This window comes from Impatiens glandulifera, chromosome 3 (assembly GCF_907164915.1).
Source record: "Impatiens glandulifera chromosome 3, dImpGla2.1, whole genome shotgun sequence".
In the NCBI taxonomy this organism is placed as follows: domain Eukaryota; kingdom Viridiplantae; phylum Streptophyta; class Magnoliopsida; order Ericales; family Balsaminaceae; genus Impatiens; species Impatiens glandulifera.
The window spans coordinates 57,196,210-57,216,268 of record NC_061864.1 but is presented as its reverse complement, the minus strand read 5'-3'; the positions used below and the strand labels follow the sequence as shown (position 1 = coordinate 57,216,268).

General features: G+C 33.4%; 1 protein-coding gene across 1 annotated transcript; it reads right to left on the bottom strand.

The window, feature by feature from the left end:
* Window positions 1–233: 233 nt before the first annotated feature.
* On the bottom strand, window positions 234–2,020 carry LOC124932463 (flavonoid 3'-monooxygenase CYP75B137-like). Its single transcript, XM_047473095.1, has 2 exons — window positions 1,108–2,020; window positions 234–923 (listed from the first exon to the last, which is right to left on the bottom strand). Exons 1-2 carry the CDS (start codon window positions 1,996–1,998, stop codon window positions 303–305), a joined length of 1,512 nt encoding a protein of 503 aa, XP_047329051.1. The 5' UTR covers window positions 1,999–2,020; the 3' UTR covers window positions 234–302.
* Window positions 2,021–20,059: the final 18,039 nt, after the last annotated feature.

The window sequence follows — 20,059 nt, the reverse complement described above, 5'->3', positions numbered from 1 at the left end:
TTTCATCATACTTCAAATAACATAATAACAAGATAAAAGAAGAATAATCATAAAGATTAAGAGCATACTCATCAACATAAAAGTAGCAAAAGTTAACAAATTGTGGCAGATAGTGCAATATAAATATTACTCACCATAGTGAATTGCACAAGTTCACATTATTTATTACATAAAAATGTAAAGGGAAGTAAAATGCTGTGAAAGAAAATTAGTCAAATAGATCGTTGAAAAGTTTATTTGAGAAATTTTGCTTTTCATAGATTTTTTTCTTATTTAAATATTTTATTCACAATGTTTTATAACTACTCATATAAAGCTTGATTCAAAAGCCTAGGTGTTGGTATTGCCATAAGAGGCCTTTTCTTCTTTAGTGCAAGTGCAAACTTCTCTTCTAAGTCTAATTTCTCTCCCTCAGACACTTTCCAATCAAAAGAGTGGAGTAGTGAAGCCAACAAGTATAAAAACATTCTTTCTGCCATTTCAATGCCCACGCATATTCTTTTACCGGAGCCAAACGGTAAGTAGTTAAAGTCATTTCCACTATAATCCAACTTAGACTTAATAAACCTTTCTGGATTAAACTCGAGTGGATTCTCCCAAAACGAAGGGTCTCGATGTATGGCCCACACATTAATGAAAACACGAGTGCCCTTGAAGATGGTGTACCCACCGATGGTGCAAGACTCACTAGGGCAGTGTGGTACGAGAAGGGGTGCAGGAGGGTGTAACCGGAGGGTCTCTTTCATGACTGCATGCAAATAAGGTAATTTATGAATGTGTGATTCATCAACTATATTGTTTGCGCCTACCACATTTTCTAATTCTTGTCGCGCTTTCTTCATTATTTGGGGATCGTTCATCATCTCAGCCAACATGAATTCCATCATGTATGATGTTGTACCCGTGCTTGCGATAACCATTTCCTGACAAGAGAAAACAAAACGATAAATGCTCTCAACAAATTTGTTAAAGAAAAGTATATTGGTTCTTCATTAATTACCAACACCAATATTCTCAACCAAAGTCCATCAAAACAATTCATTTCAATTTGATCTTGTTGGATATGTTTAACTTAATTATTATCATAGAAAGCTTATAGATATTTACCATTAAAAGCGATTTGAGATGAGAATCAGTTAGACACGTTTTAGCATCCCCTCCTTCTTTCCTCAAATTCAAGAGACCTTGCAGAAAATCCTTCTTCACATTATTATCATCCTCTCCCATTCGTTCGTTTATCATCAATTCAAAAACTTTATCAAATCTCTTGACCAATCTCTTAATCCTTTTCTCTATACCTTGCAAGTCAAAATAAGCTAGACATGGAAAGAAGTCTGATATATTTGGTTCTCCTATCAGCATGATCAATTCTTCCACAAAGAGACGGAACTCAGTCCCTAGATTCCTTTCGGCCATCTCATTTCCCCACAATATGGTGCTTATTGAATTCAACACTGTCATGAACATCTCTTCCCCAACATCCACCAGCGACATCCTTCGGACCCAAAGGCTATTGACCAACTTTCGAACCTCCCTTCGCCGGATATGATAGAATGAATCCACCTTGGATCTGCTAAGCATCTCTTGGACGCATATTTTCCTTAGCATCCGCAATTCAGGTCCATAAGGGCTCCACAAAATGTCAGAACCTCCATTGAATCTAACTTTACCAGCAATAGGGACATCTCTGTTGGCAAAGATGATGTCTTGATCTTTGAGAACTTCTCGTGCCACTGAGGAAGTGGAGATGACAACTGCAATTTTGTTTCCAAGTCGGAGGGAGAAGATTGGGCCATAGGTCTTCGCCAAGTCAGTGAAGTAAGAGTGAAGCTCGGGTTTTATGAAAGGGAGGTTTCCCAAAATGGGTAACCCCATCGGTCCTGGAGGCAGCAGCGACAACGGTTGATTCTTTTTAGCATTTCTTGAGAACTTTGTAAGTAGAAGTGATGTGAGCCATATCAAGCTCAGGATGAAGATGAAAAAGGTTAATAATGCCATGAGAATTGGAGGAGAGAATATAAAATGTATATATGCAGCTGGAATAGAGAGAAGATGAAGACAATTTATAAGAAAAATATTACTCTTGTGTGGGATGAGATCAAAACTTGTAATATTAGGAAATATTTAAAATATTATATTTTGTCACCGTCTAGAAATTGTGTCACAATCACACGCCTGATTTTATCTTCAAATTTTTTTTTTTTTGTAGTAGTATGTTTATAGTTTTAACTATGCATATTTTTCACTATTCATTAGATTTCGTTTGTGATACCTTACTCGCTATTAATGATCTTAGTTTATTGCGTAAAATAAAAGATTTTATTTCTAACAACTTTGAAATGAAAGATATGATTATGTTATGTGATTCAAATAGAATTAATTCGTGATAAATTAATGGATTGATGAAATTTTCTTAAATACTTATAGTAATAAAGTTTAAAAGAGATTTAAGATGGAAAAATGAAATGCAATGAAGTTGTCGTTTGAACTTAGAAAAAATATACATTTAGTCTCAATCAATGTCCCAAAAATTAATTGAAATGCAATGAAATTGATCGAACGTGGTTTAAGCTTGATGTATTCTTAGATTTGTACTAGGTCAAACATCAATTTTGTTGTTGGAATGTGTTACGACTTGTTTCGTAAGCTATGATTATGGATCTTGATCTCAAGAATCAAGTTCTTGAACTCTAGGACCGGGTGGAAATTCTACAATCAAAAGGCAGCGAAAGGTTTCAATAGAGAATTTGGGAGGAGGGATTGAAGAAACAAGGGTGCGAAGAGAAATATTGTTGGTCTATACCAAACAGTCCATAGTAAATAATAATAGATGAATGGGGCTGAAGTTTATATCTTCATTACTCCATTCATGGGTCCTTGGGGAAGAAAGATCAGCCTTATATAGGTGATGTCTTGCCCCATAATATTCGGTTACAACAACTACTAGAAAATAACAAAATTCGGTTGATAAAATAGAAAATTAAAGCAAAACAAAATAATAAAACAACAAAACAGAAATCTGGCCCATGTGCACAATAGGACCGAGAACGGGTGCCGAGAAAGGTTGCTGAAATTTATTTTAGGACCGAAGCCTTAATTGTGGACCTTAGCATTATCTCCCCTTTCAAAATTCGTCGCCCTCGACGAAAAAGACCGTGGTCTGCCGAGCCTCTGATGCGCATGCTCAAAATTTCAAAGAATTCGGTCGGACTTCAGCAAGTCTAGTAAGTGTCGGAGTCTAGGACCGCATTTCTTAGAAGCCTTCGGTCTTCCTGCTCCCCAATCAGTCCTTCCTTCGGCCCAACACGCCAGGTACAATAAAAGGGCCATTTTTTCTTCTAGGCATACTCTAGAATGTCTTCAAACAACCAAGCCCAGTCTTTTATCCAGACCAGCAACACATGTGCAACAACATAGCCATGTCTTCTAACTACCTTCCTGGCTGGTGGTCGGTCGTTGGGTTGCTGGTTGAACCCTTTGATTATGTGCTGGAAATTTTCTAGAGTGTTTTCCAAAACAAGTGAAACACTTTGGCATTCGTTTTTACTCTTTATTTGTACGTGACAACAACATTATAATTTTCCAAGGCCTTTTCTAGTTGGTTGCCTTGTATTATGTTGACCCGCGACCGAGGGGTACCTTGCTGGACCGTGAAAGTGTGCAAAGTAATGACACGTTTATCCCATGTCTCAAGCAACAAAGGTGGGTCATAAAAACATGATTCTTGGACTGGTTCTTGAACGAGTTCTTGGACTTCTTGCTGATTAGTCGAGGCCATGTATATTTTGGATTTGCACTTATTATTGGGCTCCCAATTTTTATTGCAAGTATAACACAGGTCTTTCTTGGGATCGGTTGTCCGGTTTGTGCTCAGCCAGACCGTGTTAACAATGCATGGTTTGGGCAGCAGCGGCGGCTTGGCACTGTACAAGGTCCTGTGACCGAATCGCAGCAAGAGATGCCTCTTGAATACATCTCACGTCAATGCTTCTTTTGGTTGCGATTCTGCAAATATGATTCACGCCACGTTCTTGCCTCTTTAGAGAAGTGAGTGCGGACAATGTCTAACTTTGTGACATCATTCGTCTTGCTCACCCTAAAGACTTGCTCGTCAAATAAGAGCCAGCCCTCCAAATCATTCCCATCAAATTCATGAATATTAACATTTGTGAGCCGGGTTGGAGGAAAGTAGTAAGAAACAATATCATAGGGTCGGGTGCGGGGATCTTGGCCATTATTATACGCACCTCTTTCAATGGTTGTCAAGCTTTTTCCAGCACCATACCTTCTGTCCATATTTTAGTGAAAGGCATTGTGCAAGGCAGCCTGTTCGGCATTGTGTCGTTGTAGGGCAGTATTCATAGAGGCATATTGTTGGGTCAGCCCTTCGAGTAGGGTCTTAATATCATCCATCTTTGTTTGCTATCGGGTTTCTTTCATTTGAGGATCGTCTTGCTCTGATACCAAGAATGTTACGACTTATTTCGTAAGGTGTGATTATGGGTTCTTGATCTCAAGAATCAAGTTTTGAAGTCTAGGACCGGGTGGAAATTCTACAATCAAATGGCAGCGGAAAGTTTTCAATAGAGAATTTGGGAGGGGGATAGAAGAACCAATGGTGCGAAGAGAAATACTGTTAGTCTATACCAAACAGTCCATAGTAAATAATAATAGACGAATAAGGCCGAAGTTCATATCTTTATTATTCCATTCATGGGTCCTTGGGGAAGAAAGATCAACCTTATATAGGTGATGTCTTGACCCATAATATTCGGTTACAACAACTAGTAGAAAATAACAGAATTCGGTTTGTAAAATAAAAAAGGAAAGAAAAACAAAATAGTAAAACAACAAAACAGAAATATGGCCCATGTGCACAATAGGACCGAGAACGGGTGCCGAGAAAGGTTGCTGGAATTTATTTTAGGACCGAGGCCTTAATTGTGGACCTTAGCAGAATGTTAGTTAGGTATCCAAGTAATTCAGGAATAGATCATTTACAAACTACAAAAGAAAGTGTTGAGTTATCTCGAGATGATTGGATATTTTCCGAATGTATTAGATACGAGAAATCCACATTATACAAGATAATTCATATATAGTTATATACTATATTATTTGAAGGAACAATCGAATGAAAAAGTGGAGAATAGAATCAAGTATATGTTATTGTTACATCCACTGTAAAGGAAAATGCAAAGATTTTAGGGTGGCTGATCATTATACGGAAATTCCTCATCTCCTCAAAAGAATGAACTTAAAGGCATAAACTACTTCGAGTGCATGTCTTATAAAGGAAAACGCAGAGATTAAAGTACAAAAGAATAACGCCAATGAATTAAAGTATATCTATTAATATAAAGTATCTTAAAAATTATAAACTTCAAAATATGAGATAAATAATTTTTAGAAAGGAAGATGGTTTTATTTACACTTTGATCCCCAAAACTTATTTAATATGAGCTTCTTACAAAGTGCATTTGAAACAGTGATAAAGTTCAACGTATAGAAGCACAGTACTAAGCACGCTTATAATCACTGTCATTGAATTGGCCATAATAATTAATGGAGGTTAAAATCAATAATAGATATATAAAAAGATTGATTGTGCCAATTGATAATAATATTTAGGATCCAGATGAATAGAAAGCTTTTTGTCTTATATATGAAATCATTGGATAGATTACTACTATTATAGTAGCACTCATTAATTGAAAGCTTTTTTGTAGTATGTATGAAATCATTGGATAGATTACTACTAAAACCACTCATTAATTGAAAGCTTTTTTTTTTTTTTTTGTAGTATGTATGAAATCATTGGATAAATTAATACTACTATAGTACCACACATTAATTGGATTAATTTCGGTTTTGGTTTTATAGGGTTTAGATTTTTCAAAATTCATTGGAACAAATGTAAGGATCTTGATCCTTTTTCTATTAATTCAATTTTAAACGAACTTGAATTGTTTTATTATTGTTGTATGAATGGTGGTTCTTTAAATTATCTTTATTATAGAGGTGCTAAACATATAAAATTGAAATATCTTGTCGTTAAAAAAGGAGTTCATAAACAAAGAGTGTCAATCGATAATATGGATTATGAGAACCTTTTTAAGGAATTTTTAATAAAATGATGTTAAGTCGTTTTTTAAAAAATAAAATAAAAATTGTGATGAATTTGACTCTCTAAGAACACCTATTTGGTTTATAATATAAATGTCATAAATTATCCTTATTATGTTCATATATACATTAATGAATTGTGGGAATAAAATAAGATTTTTTTTTCTCTCTTTGGACATTGTTGAACCATTATAAATGGCTTATGACAAGTCTTGTTAGTTGAAAAACTAGTAATGAAATGTGATACAAAGAAAACTATGTCAATAACTTGACATACAATGTATGATTCTTATTAGTTTTTTACTTAATTATGACGTTACTTATTAGTTTATTTACTTAATTATGGTGTTAACGTATAATTATTGATTTATCTTATATTATGTCTTTTTTATAAATCATCTAGATGATGTCTCGAATTCATAATTTTAAGATATAGATTTTTTTTTACAACTTAGTTACGAATCTCTTAAGGTTTGAACTATTTATTATATTGATTTGTAAGATAAAATCCGATCGAAAATGCTTTATTGGACGATGTCTATTTATATAGGAGGCTCATCATTTAATATAAGGAATTTATGTCCATAAAAGAATGAACTAAAAGAAAAACTCTTTTAAGTATCTAATAAAGGAAAATGCAGAGATTGAAGTCTTTAGAAGAGTCAAAATAAGATATGAATCAAAGTGTTATATTTAAGTATCTTGAAAATTATATATATCAAAATATTTTCTTAGAAAATAAGTTGGTTTTATTTAGACTTTGATCCAAAAAACCATTTATTTAATATGAGCTTCTTTTAAAGTGCTTTTGAAGTAGTGATTCAGAAAGTTCCACATTGCAGCAATAGTAAGCACGAGCGTTCACTCACTATCATTGAATTGGCCATAATAACTAATGGAGGTTGAAAAAAATTATAAATATAAAAAAGATTGATTATTGTCAATCTATATATATATAATGATGCTTAATTTTTAAAGTGTCCGGATTGCGGGTCGAGAGCTGTGGTTAATTTGGATATATGTGTGAGAGTAAATGGATACTTCGGTCGGATTGTGGGTTGACCCGCCCATAAACTTAAAAAGGTTAAAAATAAAATTAAAAAAACTATAGGTATGGTTCGAACTTGCAACCTAACAAAACAAATACAATCTTTTAACCAACTAGGCTAATAACACTTTTTATTTTAAATTTAACCCAAAATTTGATAAACGCGTGACATTTTAACAATATAAGTTCAACTTTTTAACTGACTAATCTATACATATATATAATGATGCTTAATTTTTAAAGTGTCCGGATTGCCGGGTCGAGAGCTGTAGTTAATTTGAATATAAGTGAGAGTAAATGGATACTTGGGTCAGATTGTGGGTTGACCCGCCCATAAACAGTTAAAAATAAAATTAAAAATTTTATAGGTATGATTCGAACTTGCAGCCTAACAAAACAAGTACAACCTTTTAACCAACTAGGCTAATAACACTTTATATTTTACAGTCAATCCAAAATTTTATAAACGCGTGACATTTTAACAATATAAGTTCAACTTTTTAACTAACTAATATATATATATATAATGATACTTAATTTTTCAAATGTCCGGATTGCCGGGTCGAGAGCTGTAGTTAATTTGGATATATGTGAGAGTAAATGGATACTTGGGTCGGATTATGGGTTGACCCGTCCATAAATTTTTTACCGTAATAATTTTTCACGGTTTTTTTATATTATTACTCGTGCAAATGCACAGGATACATGTTAGTTATTAATAATAGGGCCACATGAATTGAAGCTTTTTATAGTACGTAACTATGTATTGACACAATTGGATATAGTACTACTAGTGCAGTAACACTCATCATTGTCTATATCTAACAAGATTGATTATTGCCAATCGATAATAATAGGGCCATGTGAATTGAAGCTTTTTATAGTAAGTAACTATGTATTGACACAATTGGATATATTACTACTAGTGCATTAATACTCAATCATTGAGAAAATCTGGTATACCAAAAAAAATGCAAATCCGCCATTTGCAAATTTGCAATACTGGTTCATTCTGTAAAACTTGGTTAGTATAATTTTCCATCAATATTTACATTAATATTATTTTTATTAAAAGCCTTAGATTTTTTGCAATAATTTGTTCAATAACTTCGTTAATATATATATATATATATAAATATATATACGATTAATTTGCATTAACATTTCTAAATATATCAAACTTTTATATGCAATACACATTTCAAATTTTATTCAAATGCTGAATATTTGAAAATGATGCCATACATTTTACGGTGGGTAATGCAATCATTTCTTCAATATCTTCTTAATATATACATATGATTAGTTAGCATTGATATTTTCAAATGTATCCGCACTCGGTTTTGCAATACTCAATTTAATTTATATTCAAATACTGAATATTTGAAAATGATCCAATACAATTTACGGTAGTTTATGCAAGCAATCATTTCTTCTAAATCTTCGATAATTTGTATATATATATGATTAGTTAGCATTGATATTTGTATATCCGCACTAGATTTTGCAATGCTCAATTTAATTAATATTAAAATACTGAAAACTCAATGTGAGTAGTATTCCATGTAATCAAGCTGTAGCCATTGAGGATAGCGAGACAAGTGATGCTTACGATTTCTCTGATGAAGAGATTCAGGACAGTCTAGAAAGTCAGGAACCCAACACTTATATACATTCATGAATATAGTGACATGGAACATAATGTGACTCAATGACCCTCTGAAATGCAAATAAATCAAGAGGATCATTGAGAACCAGAAGATCACTATTATGGGTATTCTTGAGACAAAAGTCAAAAGCCGGAACGTTGAGAAGGTTAACAAGCTGTGTATTGATAGTAGATGGGAAATCATTCACAACTCAAATGACAAAACGGGCAGAATCTGGGTTATTTGGGATAACAAAGTTGCTGAGGTTAGGGCTCTCTTTTTGAATGATCAAGCAATCTTGGTGGAGGTCAAAGACAGAATCATAGGAATCATGTTTAATCTTGCTATTGTCTATGCTAGCAACTCAAGAACTGATAGAAGACTCCTCTGGAATTGTCTTAGAAACTGGATCGGTAGTGATTAATCTTGGGCTGTTCTTGGTGATTACAACGTAACCAGAAACGAATCTGATCGTAGCCCATAATCTGAAATAACTCGGGATATGATTAACTTTAATGACTGCATCAGAGATATGGGTTGTATCGAGCCTACCAATTCTGGGAATTTCTTCACTTGGTCTTCTACGAGAGGGAATGCGCAAATTAGAAGAAGTAGAATTGACAGATGTATGGTAATGAGAACTGGATTAACCAATTTCCGAGAAGTCAACTTCACGTTCTGAATCTGGGTATATCTAATCACTGCCCGATTAAATTGTTCTGGGAAAAGGAAGAAAGGTTTAAAAGGCCCTTTAAAATTTTCAATTTCTGGATGGAAAACGACAAATTCAAGGGTATTCGCGAAAGCGTATGGTCTACAGATGTCAGGGGATCCAACATGTACAGGGTTTATGAGAAGCTTAAACTCCTGAAGAATCATTTCCAAAGCTTTGACAAGAAGAAGTTCATCAATATCTCCAATAGAGTTCTGGCTGCTAGAGAAGAACTGGAAGAATTTCAGAAAGGGTTATTAAGGGATGATAATGATGAACAACTCAATGAAACAGAAAGAGATGCGCGTGAAAACTTCAGGAAGCTAAGTCTTCTTGAAGATAATTTTATTAGACAGAAATCAAGACAGAGTTGGCTCTCGTTGGGTGACAAAAACACATCTTTCTTCTACAGAAAATGCAAGGCTAGAAACATGAGAAACAATATATACAGGCTGAAGAATGATGACGGTGAATATGTTCAGGGTCAAAAGGGTGTACAAGATTTGGCTATCGATTTCTATAATCAGCTTATGGGTACAAGAAAGCAGCATCAAAGTCACCTGAAACCTTATATCAGATTATTGATAGGAAAATTTCTGCAGAAGATAGTCGTGAGTTGATAAGGGTGGTCACAAGGGTTGAGGTTAAAGAAGCTCTATTTAGTATTGATGGAAATAAAAGCCCGGGTCCTGATGGGTTTAATGCACAGTTCTTCAAAGAAAATTGGTTGGTTATGGGTAAAGACGTTACTGACGAGGTTCTGGAGTTTTTCAAGAACAGGAAGATGTTAAAGCAATGGAATACAGCGGTCCTAACCTTGATCCCCACAACCGCGGTACCCGAGAAAGTACAAGATTTCACACCAATTTCCTGCTGCAATGTGATTTATAAAATAATTTCAAAAATCATTTCTAAACGATTTAAAAATGTCATAGAAAAATTATAAATCTTAACCAATCTGCATTCATCCCCGGTAGGACAATATCTCATAATATTATTCTCATGTAGAGCCTTTTAAAAGGCTACTGGAATAAGAAAATATTCCCGAGTGTGGCTTTCAAAATAGATATCAATAAAGTTTTCGACTCTGTTAGATGGAAAGTCATTCGGGACTTTCTGGTTGTTTCTGCTTTTCCTATGATTTTTATTAATTGGATTATGAAGTGGGTTTCATCATCCTACTTTGTTGTTAGCATCAATGGAGTCCACGGAGGCTATTTCAAGGGTGAAAACGGGGTAAGGCAAGGGAACCCCCTCTCTTCTTACATTTTCGTAGCTATAATGGAGATCTGTGAGAGCATTTTCGCGATGTTCCGAAAGAATCGTCCATACATCTTTCACCCATTCTGTGAGGTAGAGGAAATAACTCATTTAATGCTTTGCTGACGATTTGTTCATTCTAGCGCACACAGACATTGATTCAATTAAAACTATTAGGGCTGCACTAAGGTTCTTTTCTGAGGTTACAAGTTCAACTATTAATGAAAACAAAATTTTGGCATTTTATAGAGGCGTGAAGGACGAAACAAAGCAGGACATCTTCAACATCATGGGAATCAAGGAAGATAGTTTTCTCGTAAGTTACTTAGGATTCTGTTAACCGCAAAGCAGATCGAGATCTCACACTAAAAGCCGCTGATTGAAAAGTTAAACAACACGATATCTGGTTGGGCAGCGAAAAAACTTTCTTATGCAGGGAGGATCGAACTTATCAAAACCGTGGTCATGGGCATAGTTGGCTACTGAGCGCAGCAGATGGTCATTCCGAAAAAGGTAATGAAGGAGTTTGATATGCTGATGAGGAACTTTATCTGGGGCAGTAGCGAAAGAGGAGGAAAAAAAGTCAAATGGATTGTTCTCTGTAAACCGAATGACGAAGGAAGCATCGGCTTGAAGAACTGTATCGAGTGGAACAAGGCTCTCACCTTCAAGAATCTGTGGGCTTTGGAGCGCAATCAGGACTCACTATGATTCAAATGGGTGCATACGGAGTTTATGAAATATGAAACCAGCATCTGGACCTGCAAAATTTATGAATGTATGAGTTGGTCTCTAAAAAAGATTCTTAAACTAAGAAGCGATATTGCAGATCTTTATGACATTCGGCTAGGGGACGAGAAATGTACTCTATTCTGGCACGACCCCTGGTTCGAAAACCAGACTATCATCCACAATGAGAAGTTTCAAAATACTCGCATCAGAAGGGACTGCACAGAAGCGAAAATCAGAGACATTAAAAACTGGAATTATGACTCACTCTTGTGAAGAAATCCAGAAGGATAGAGGATACTTGATCATATAAGTAACATAAAACTACACGAAGAACTGGATATTCATGACTGGAAAGCTGAGGACAATGGGAAGCTGGTATCGAAGAAAATATGGGAGGAACTCCGGGAAAAAGCGCAGAAAGTAGAATGGGCTCCTTTTGTATGGTCAACGAAGATTGTCCCTAGACACCAGTTGATCATATGGCTCACCTTTTGGGTAAGACTCAACACTCGTGATCGTATCAGCATGTATATGAGCATCCCGGACGCGAGTTGTCTTCTATGTAGAGGAAATGAAGAAACTATATATCACCTATTCGGGAGCTGCTGTATTGCTTTAGAGCTTTGGGGATAGATTCTATAAAATCCTGGAGCTGATTAGTTTCTCGAGCGAATGGAATGAAATCAAAGATACAACACTACTCAAAGCCAAGAGAAATAGATTTGCAACAAGTGTGTTCAAGTGCGGCTTTGAAGCAGTGGTGTATAACATTTGGCAAAACGAAATGCAAGGGTATATGGAACCCGCAAATGCGTTGAATAAATTCTTTGATAGTTTGAATGTAAGATGTACTATGAATCAAAGATGTACAATGAAAAGATCTTATAGTGCAATAGGTCAAAAATTATCCAATAATGCAAATTGGACGTATACTAGATAGATAGGCTATGAGTAATCCATATACAAAATGCAATAGGACAATAATGCAAATTCAACTTTTTCTTTTAATTGGTTCTTATCTTGATTATTTTATTTTATTTTTTCAAAATCATTTTAACTTTATTTTTTCAAAGATAACAATGGAGTTATCTTTTTACTAACTTGCAAGTCATTGATTGAAAATGTAAAAAACACAATATCTGGCTGGGCGGCGAAGAAACTTTCTTATACATGGAGGATCGAGCTTATCAAAATCGTAGTCATGGGAATAATTGGATATTGGGCGTAACAGATGGTCATTCTGAAGAAGGTAATGAAGGAGCTAGACATGCTAATGAGGAACTTCATCAGGGGCAGTAACGGGAGAGGAGGAAAGAAAAACAAATAGATTTCTCTTTGTAAGCCGAAAGAGCATGGAGGCATTGGTCTTAAGAACTGCGTCGAGTGGAACAAGGCTCTAACCTTCAAGCATCTGTGGGCATTGGAACGCAACCAGAAATCATTATGTATCAAATGGGTACACACGCGATTTATGAAACAGTAAACCAGTATCTGGACGTGTAAAATTAATGAAAGTATGGATTGGTCACTAGAGAAAATTTTTAAACTCAGAAGTGATATTGCACACCTTTACGACATTCGGCTAGGGGATGGGAAATGCAATCTATTCTGGCACGATCCCTAGTTCAAAAACTAGCCAGTTATTCACAAAGAGGAGTTCAAAAATACACGTATATGAAGGGACTGCACAATGGAACTCCCTTTTGAGAAGAAATCCAGAAGGATAGAGGATACTGGATCACATCAGTAATATACAAATTCGAGACAGACCCGACGTTCATGAATGGAATGCAGTAGACAATGGGAAGCTGGTCTCAAAACGAATATGGGAGGTAATCCAAGAAAAAGCGTAGAAAGTAGAATGAGTTGCTCTCGTATGGTCAACCAAGATCATTCCTCGATACCAGTTCATCCTATGGCTTACCTTATGGGAATGACTCAGCACTCGTGACCGTATCAGCAAGTATATGAGCATCCCAGACGTGAGTTGTCTTCTATGTAACGAAAGTGAAGAAACCATTGATCACATGTTTGGGAGCTGCAGTATAGCATTGTAAATTGGGGACAAATTTTCTAAAAGTCTGTAGCTGATAAGTTTCCTGAAGGAATGGAAAGAAATCAAAGAAGCAACACTACTCAAAGCCAAAGGAAATAGATTCGTAACAAACATATTCAAGTGCGACTTTGGACCAGTAGTTTACAACATTTGGCAAGAACGTAATGCGATAGTAAGTGTAGAAGAATTATGGAGAGACATAATCTCGGATTGTGGCGCATTTGCGGGAACGTGGAGAAAAAAGTTCCAAGTACGGAGCAAAATTAGAATATTAGTAGGAATTGGAATTTACCGTTTCCTGAAATCATTAGAAACGAAAGCATTATAATCAAATTGTTTATTTACATTTTTGTTTTTTTTTAGAATAATATGACTTCAAAATCATTTTAGTTCTGTCTAAAATTGATCTTTTAAACTCGTAGGTTTTTTTCGTTCTTGGAAATTTTTAATAAAATGACGCTAAGTCGTTTTTCCAAAAAAAAAAATATATAGGTAAGTGATGTTTTAAACATTTTGATATTATTAATTTTAACTAATAATTTCAATAATCTACTAACCTCTCACTTATTTCTTAATCAATCAAATTAATTAAATTTATTAATTAAATCACAAAAATATTTTTTTAAATAATTAATTATTAATACAATTTATGAAGAGTTATGTAAAGATATTGTATCGGATTGCAGCGCCCTCGCGGGAACGTGGACAAGAATTCCAAGCACGGAGCAAAACATGAATATATGTAGGAACTGAAATTTACCGTTTTTTAAACTCACTAGAATTGAAAGAACTGTAATCAGATAATTCATTTACATTTTTAGTTTTTTTTTAGCTTTTATTCATAATGTTACGACTTTAAAATCATTCTAGGCCTATCTAGAATGATCTCTTAAACTCGTAGTTTTTTTCCTATTTTTGAGAATTTTTAATAAAATGACGCTAAGTCGTTTTCCAAAAAAAATACTGAAAATTTAAAAATGATACAATACAATTTGCGGTAGTTTATGCAATCATTTCTTCAATATCTTCGATTATTTATATATATACGATTAGTTTGCATTAATATTTGCAAATGTATCCGCACTTGGTTTTTAAATAATAGTGTTTTTTATATTTGCATTATTCTTTTGCATTATATTATTCGAAATATTGCAAATCTTTTATATATTATTTTATTTTACTTATTTTAGCATTAATATTGTGCACTATTTTTATTTATTTTATTTTAGCATTAAATGTTCAAAACCATTTGCAATTTTCTTCATTTTATTTGAACATGTAGTATTGCAAAACATAATTTTGAAATATAATATGCAAAAGAAATCATACCCAAGTAAACATCCAATTCAAACATCAAACATAACCAATTCAAACATCATAATTAACCACAATTTCAATTTAATTCAAATTTTCAAAAAAAAAAATTTCTCAAACCTCAAACATAACTAGTTCAAACATCATACATAACCAATTCAAACATCATAATTAAACTAAAACGTAACCAATTCCAACATCACACATAACCAATTTCAATTCAACTTTTCAAAAAATAATTTCTCAAACCTTGTCCATATAAAATGAAACCATCCATTGACATAGTATAAAAAGATTATCACTTCATGGCTGATCCACATTTCAGAAATACATGTACACATTTAGAAAAACACAAACAAAGCTTTGAATCAAAACAATGAAAAGCCCAAACATTTTATGTGTAAAGAAATTTTTTTATATTATATAATGTAAAATAAATCATTGAATTTTATACAAAGAATAACATCCACAACATGCATATTTAAAATTTTAAAATTTGAATAGCATCCACAACATGTATGTTTCTGCTTCAGTTTTGTCAGGAATGTCTATGGACAAGGATCATGATTATCTTAGTAGTTACAAAAAATATTCAACTTAATGTTAAACAAGATATATCACATGATTGTGATTTAAGACCGAAATATTTAGTATCCGTATAGCTAGAGACGGAGATGGAAGGAGTCGCGGAGGGAGACAAAGATGGAAAGAGTCGCGGTTGGAGACGGAGATGGAAGGAGTCGCGGAGGGAGACAAAGATGGAAAGAGTCGCGGCTGGAGACGGAGATGGAAGGAGTCGTGAATGGAGACAGAGATGGACAAAGTCGCGTCTGGAAGCGGTGTAGAAGATGGTAGTCGCGGCTCGAGACAGTGATGGAAGGAGTCGTAGCTAAAACGATTTGGAGGCTTAGTCGGAAAACGATTTAGAGGGTTGGAGGCTATAAAAGAGGGAGAGGAAAGTGATTTTGGAAAATGAAACGATTTGGGGGGGGGGGCTTAGGCAAAAAAATGAAATAAACAGGAGGGTAAAATTTTTTAGGGTAATTGGCCTTGCATTAAACTTAGCTCTAAGAGGACTTCAACACCAATCTTGGTTAAGTTTTGCACTATTTTCCTTTAACCATCAGTGCGGATTTTAATACATTTGTAATGATATTTTAAGTAAATATTTTTCAACTCTTGGGTAAATTTTTTCTGTTTGGCATTGCATTAAACTTAGCTCTAATCGGACTTCAGCACCAATTTGGGCTACATTTTGCACTACTTTTCTTTAACCATAAATGCAGATTTTAATACAATTTTAATCAAATATTTTTCAACTCTTGGGTAGATTTTTGCTATTTGTCTTGCATTAAACTTAGCTCTAAACGAACTTCAACGCCATTATGGGCTATGTTTTGCACTACTTTCCTTTAACCATCAGTGCAAATTTTAATGCAATTCCAATGGAATTTTATGTAAATATTTTTCAACTCTCGTATAGATTTTTTCTATTTGGCGTTGTATTTAATTTAGCTCTAAGAAGACTTTCCGTTTATCCTCTACACTAACCCTTGCAATACTTTCCTTTAACCCTCCACATTAACCCTTCTAATACTTTTTTATAACCCTCAGTCCAACCCTTGCAATACTTTCCTTTAACCATAAGTAAATTTCTATCTGCGTTAAGGTTTGCAATATTTGCTTTACAACATTAGTGACAAAGGTAGTGCAAGATCTATTTTGCACTAAAATTAACCATAATATTTAGTCTAATTCACCATAATATTTATTAAAATATACCATAAAATTTACCATAATGTTCATAAAATATACCTTATAATTTACCATATATTCATTAAAATATACCATAATATAAATCATTTTACTAGTTAATAATCTAAAACATGTCATCTCTGGATTGTTCTTCCCCTAATATAGTTCCACATCTTCATTTGTATTGTAATATGAATCAATTACATCTTCAATTTCATCCGATCCATCTAACTCAATATTCAAAATATTTGGGTCACTCAAATCATTGACATTGTACAACGTTATATCGAAGGGAATATAGAATTCAATGGTTGGATACTTCTGTTAATACTCCACCTCCACTTCATTTTCCATATTTCCTCAATCTTTCTCCTTACTTTTATGTTATAAACGACCAACTATTCCCAATTAGGATAATTCATTGGGGTTGGATAGTTTGAATAATAAAATTGTAATGATTTTTGTGCAAGAACAAATTGCTCTTATTTCCTCAATATATGTTTAATGTTAACGTCAATCAATTTATAAGTTGGATTAACTCTAGTACCTCTTGTCAGATTAGACCATATGCATCGAAATAGAACAACACGTAAACATGGACTTGGGTATTGTAATTCAATAATCTCCTCTAAAAGTCCATAGTAATCGACATCATTGGTAAAAAATAGTTAGATTCTCGACTAGTATTGAGTCAATGATTTTAATGTCGTCTTTATTTAAGACTTTTAAATAAATAATATTAAATATTCTTAATTAAAAATACAAATTATGGAAAACTAGCTGAAAAATGGAGAAATTGTTGCTAATAACGAACATTTTATCGACACATAAATAGTTCTGAACTATCGGCGCTGATTTACATCGATAATATATTATTCATAGTGTTTCTTGCGACGCTTGGACAAGCGTCGGTACATTAGTTCAACGATTATAATATACATTAGAATGTATACTAGAATAAAATCTTGTAATTGAGAAATACATATTAAGATATTTAAATTTATTAGATAAGATAACTAGTTATTTTAAGTTGATAATTGGAATTATTTATACATAATCAAACTTTAATTAGTAGTTTATATATATATATTAATTTAGAATATTTATATTAATTCATGTCTAAACTAAAAAAAATGGAATAATGTTGACATTAGCACTGTTTGAACTTGAAAAGCATTGTACATTCGATATTCTATATTACCGCAAAAATCACGTACTTAAGGTGAGAAATTGACCCAACACAAATGTTATCCAGTCACATAATGGCATCATATCCACTACCTCATTCGTTCACTACTTCGAGTAAAAAGTATTATAAGTTAAAAATGTAACATTATTGGCATGAACGCAAATATCACTATTTATCGTTGATCTATTAGAACCGTCATCACCTGCCATCCACACATAACTGTTGATGAAGTAAGTTGAATATGTGGTTGCAGGCGTTTAAGACCAAATGAGATGAAATAAGGTACATATTTTTCCGTATTCCGTCGATTGTCTTGTACAACCTGAAAATCAAATTTAATTAACACCATGTATAACCAAATAATATCAATTTTCAATGAAAGTGAAATCATTAGTTCACCACCTTTGTTCGGAACCATGACGAGAATTGACAAACTATTTCATCCGGATCTAATCTGACATTCATGTCACAAAAAGCCCTACAATCATGATATAAGTTTTAAGAAAGCACTAGTTAAAAAAGGGAATTCGCAAGCAAACATAGCGATTGGATTGAATTCCAGTTGCTTCTACCGTCACAATAATGATTGGTCTAAAGCTCAATCACTACTACCTTGGCATAATGACGATTGGTCGAAAACCAATCTATATATCCCCTAAAAAAGTCCACGAAAAAAGGTAGCCAAAATTGGCGCGTGTACCAATTGGTTTTCAAACCAATCGGAAAAACCCAATATAATTAGAAAATACCCTAATCTTCCCTCCTCCCAATCTCTTTCTTTCTTCGTGCTTCTTTTCGCCTATATCTATATACTCTCTTCTGTATCGTTTATCTCTCTATGGTTTGCAAATTGAAAAATCATGTCTCGTCGAAGCTTTTATGGTGGTCAGTAATCTCTTTCTTTGTTTTGTTACTTTTTTCGATCTATTATCTATTTATAGACTTTAAATCCATTCCTGTTAATGGAATACTAAATCTGTTTAGGTATTTCATTTGTTTTGATGCTCTCAGTTTAACCGCTTTCAGTTTCTCCATTGCCGCCGAGCGCCGTCGAAGCATTGTAACTATCTTTCTTCCTTACGTTTTCTCTTTGTCTTTCATTTTAGTTGTTCATTTGATTCACCTAAGTATATATATATATATATATATATATATATATATATATATATATCATATCTTACTTAAAGTTCGATCTCGCTTTACATTTGATTGAAATGAAATCATCCACATAGGGTTTGTGCTGCTCCAGAGGCGCTAGATTCACAAGAAATCTTCTTTCAGGTATTCTATATCTTCAAATTCCTTAATTAAACCCTTACTTGATTTTCTAGTATAAATCACATATAATCTGAGTAAATCTTTGTCTTTTTAGAGTCAAAATGCCGAGATTTCTGGTTATACATCAATCGTATTTAAAGTGGATGCTGCTAACAAGGTAGTTTTCAAACCTCCTTTAGTTTTGATATTACATAACATTTTTTTCTCATAGAAATATAGTCTCCTTTAACTTTGTTGTAAATTACCAAGTAATATGGTTTGTTCTTTCACCTATAACTGTAACATCAGATTAGAGGAGCTTCAAGCATTTGTATTGGAAACAAGTATGAATAATTAATTGTATCATCATTTGTAAGTAAAACTATATATAATTTGGGATTCTGACAGTAATAAATTCATATATTCAAAAAAAAATCATAAGAGATTCTCGAGTTAAATATGTTGTGGAGTCCACTAGTTTATTCACTAATAAGGACATGATTGCTGCCCATTTGAAAGTTTGTTTACACTTGACTATATATTGAATATGTTAATAGATAAGATTCTAAAACTTACTGTATTCATTATATTACAGTTAATATTTCTGGGCTAAGATACTTAGAAAATTTCTAATCTTGTTAAGATAAGATGTTGTATTGATTCACCAATCTAGTGCAAGATGATTTGTTTTCTTTCTATCATTGACTGTTTTGATTGCATCTTTATTATAGTTATTAGATCTATTACTTTTATGTGTCTTATATCTGATTAACATGAATTGATTAAGTATAAATTTAGACAAGGGATAATTTGGTTCACTTTTTTAATCTTCTGCATTAAGTTTAAACCCTTAATCAAACATAGTTATGACTGCCACTGACATGATATGTGAAAATAATTCTTGGATCAGTACTTCTATTATCAATGCTACTGACGTTTGATACTTTGCAAATTCTATTTT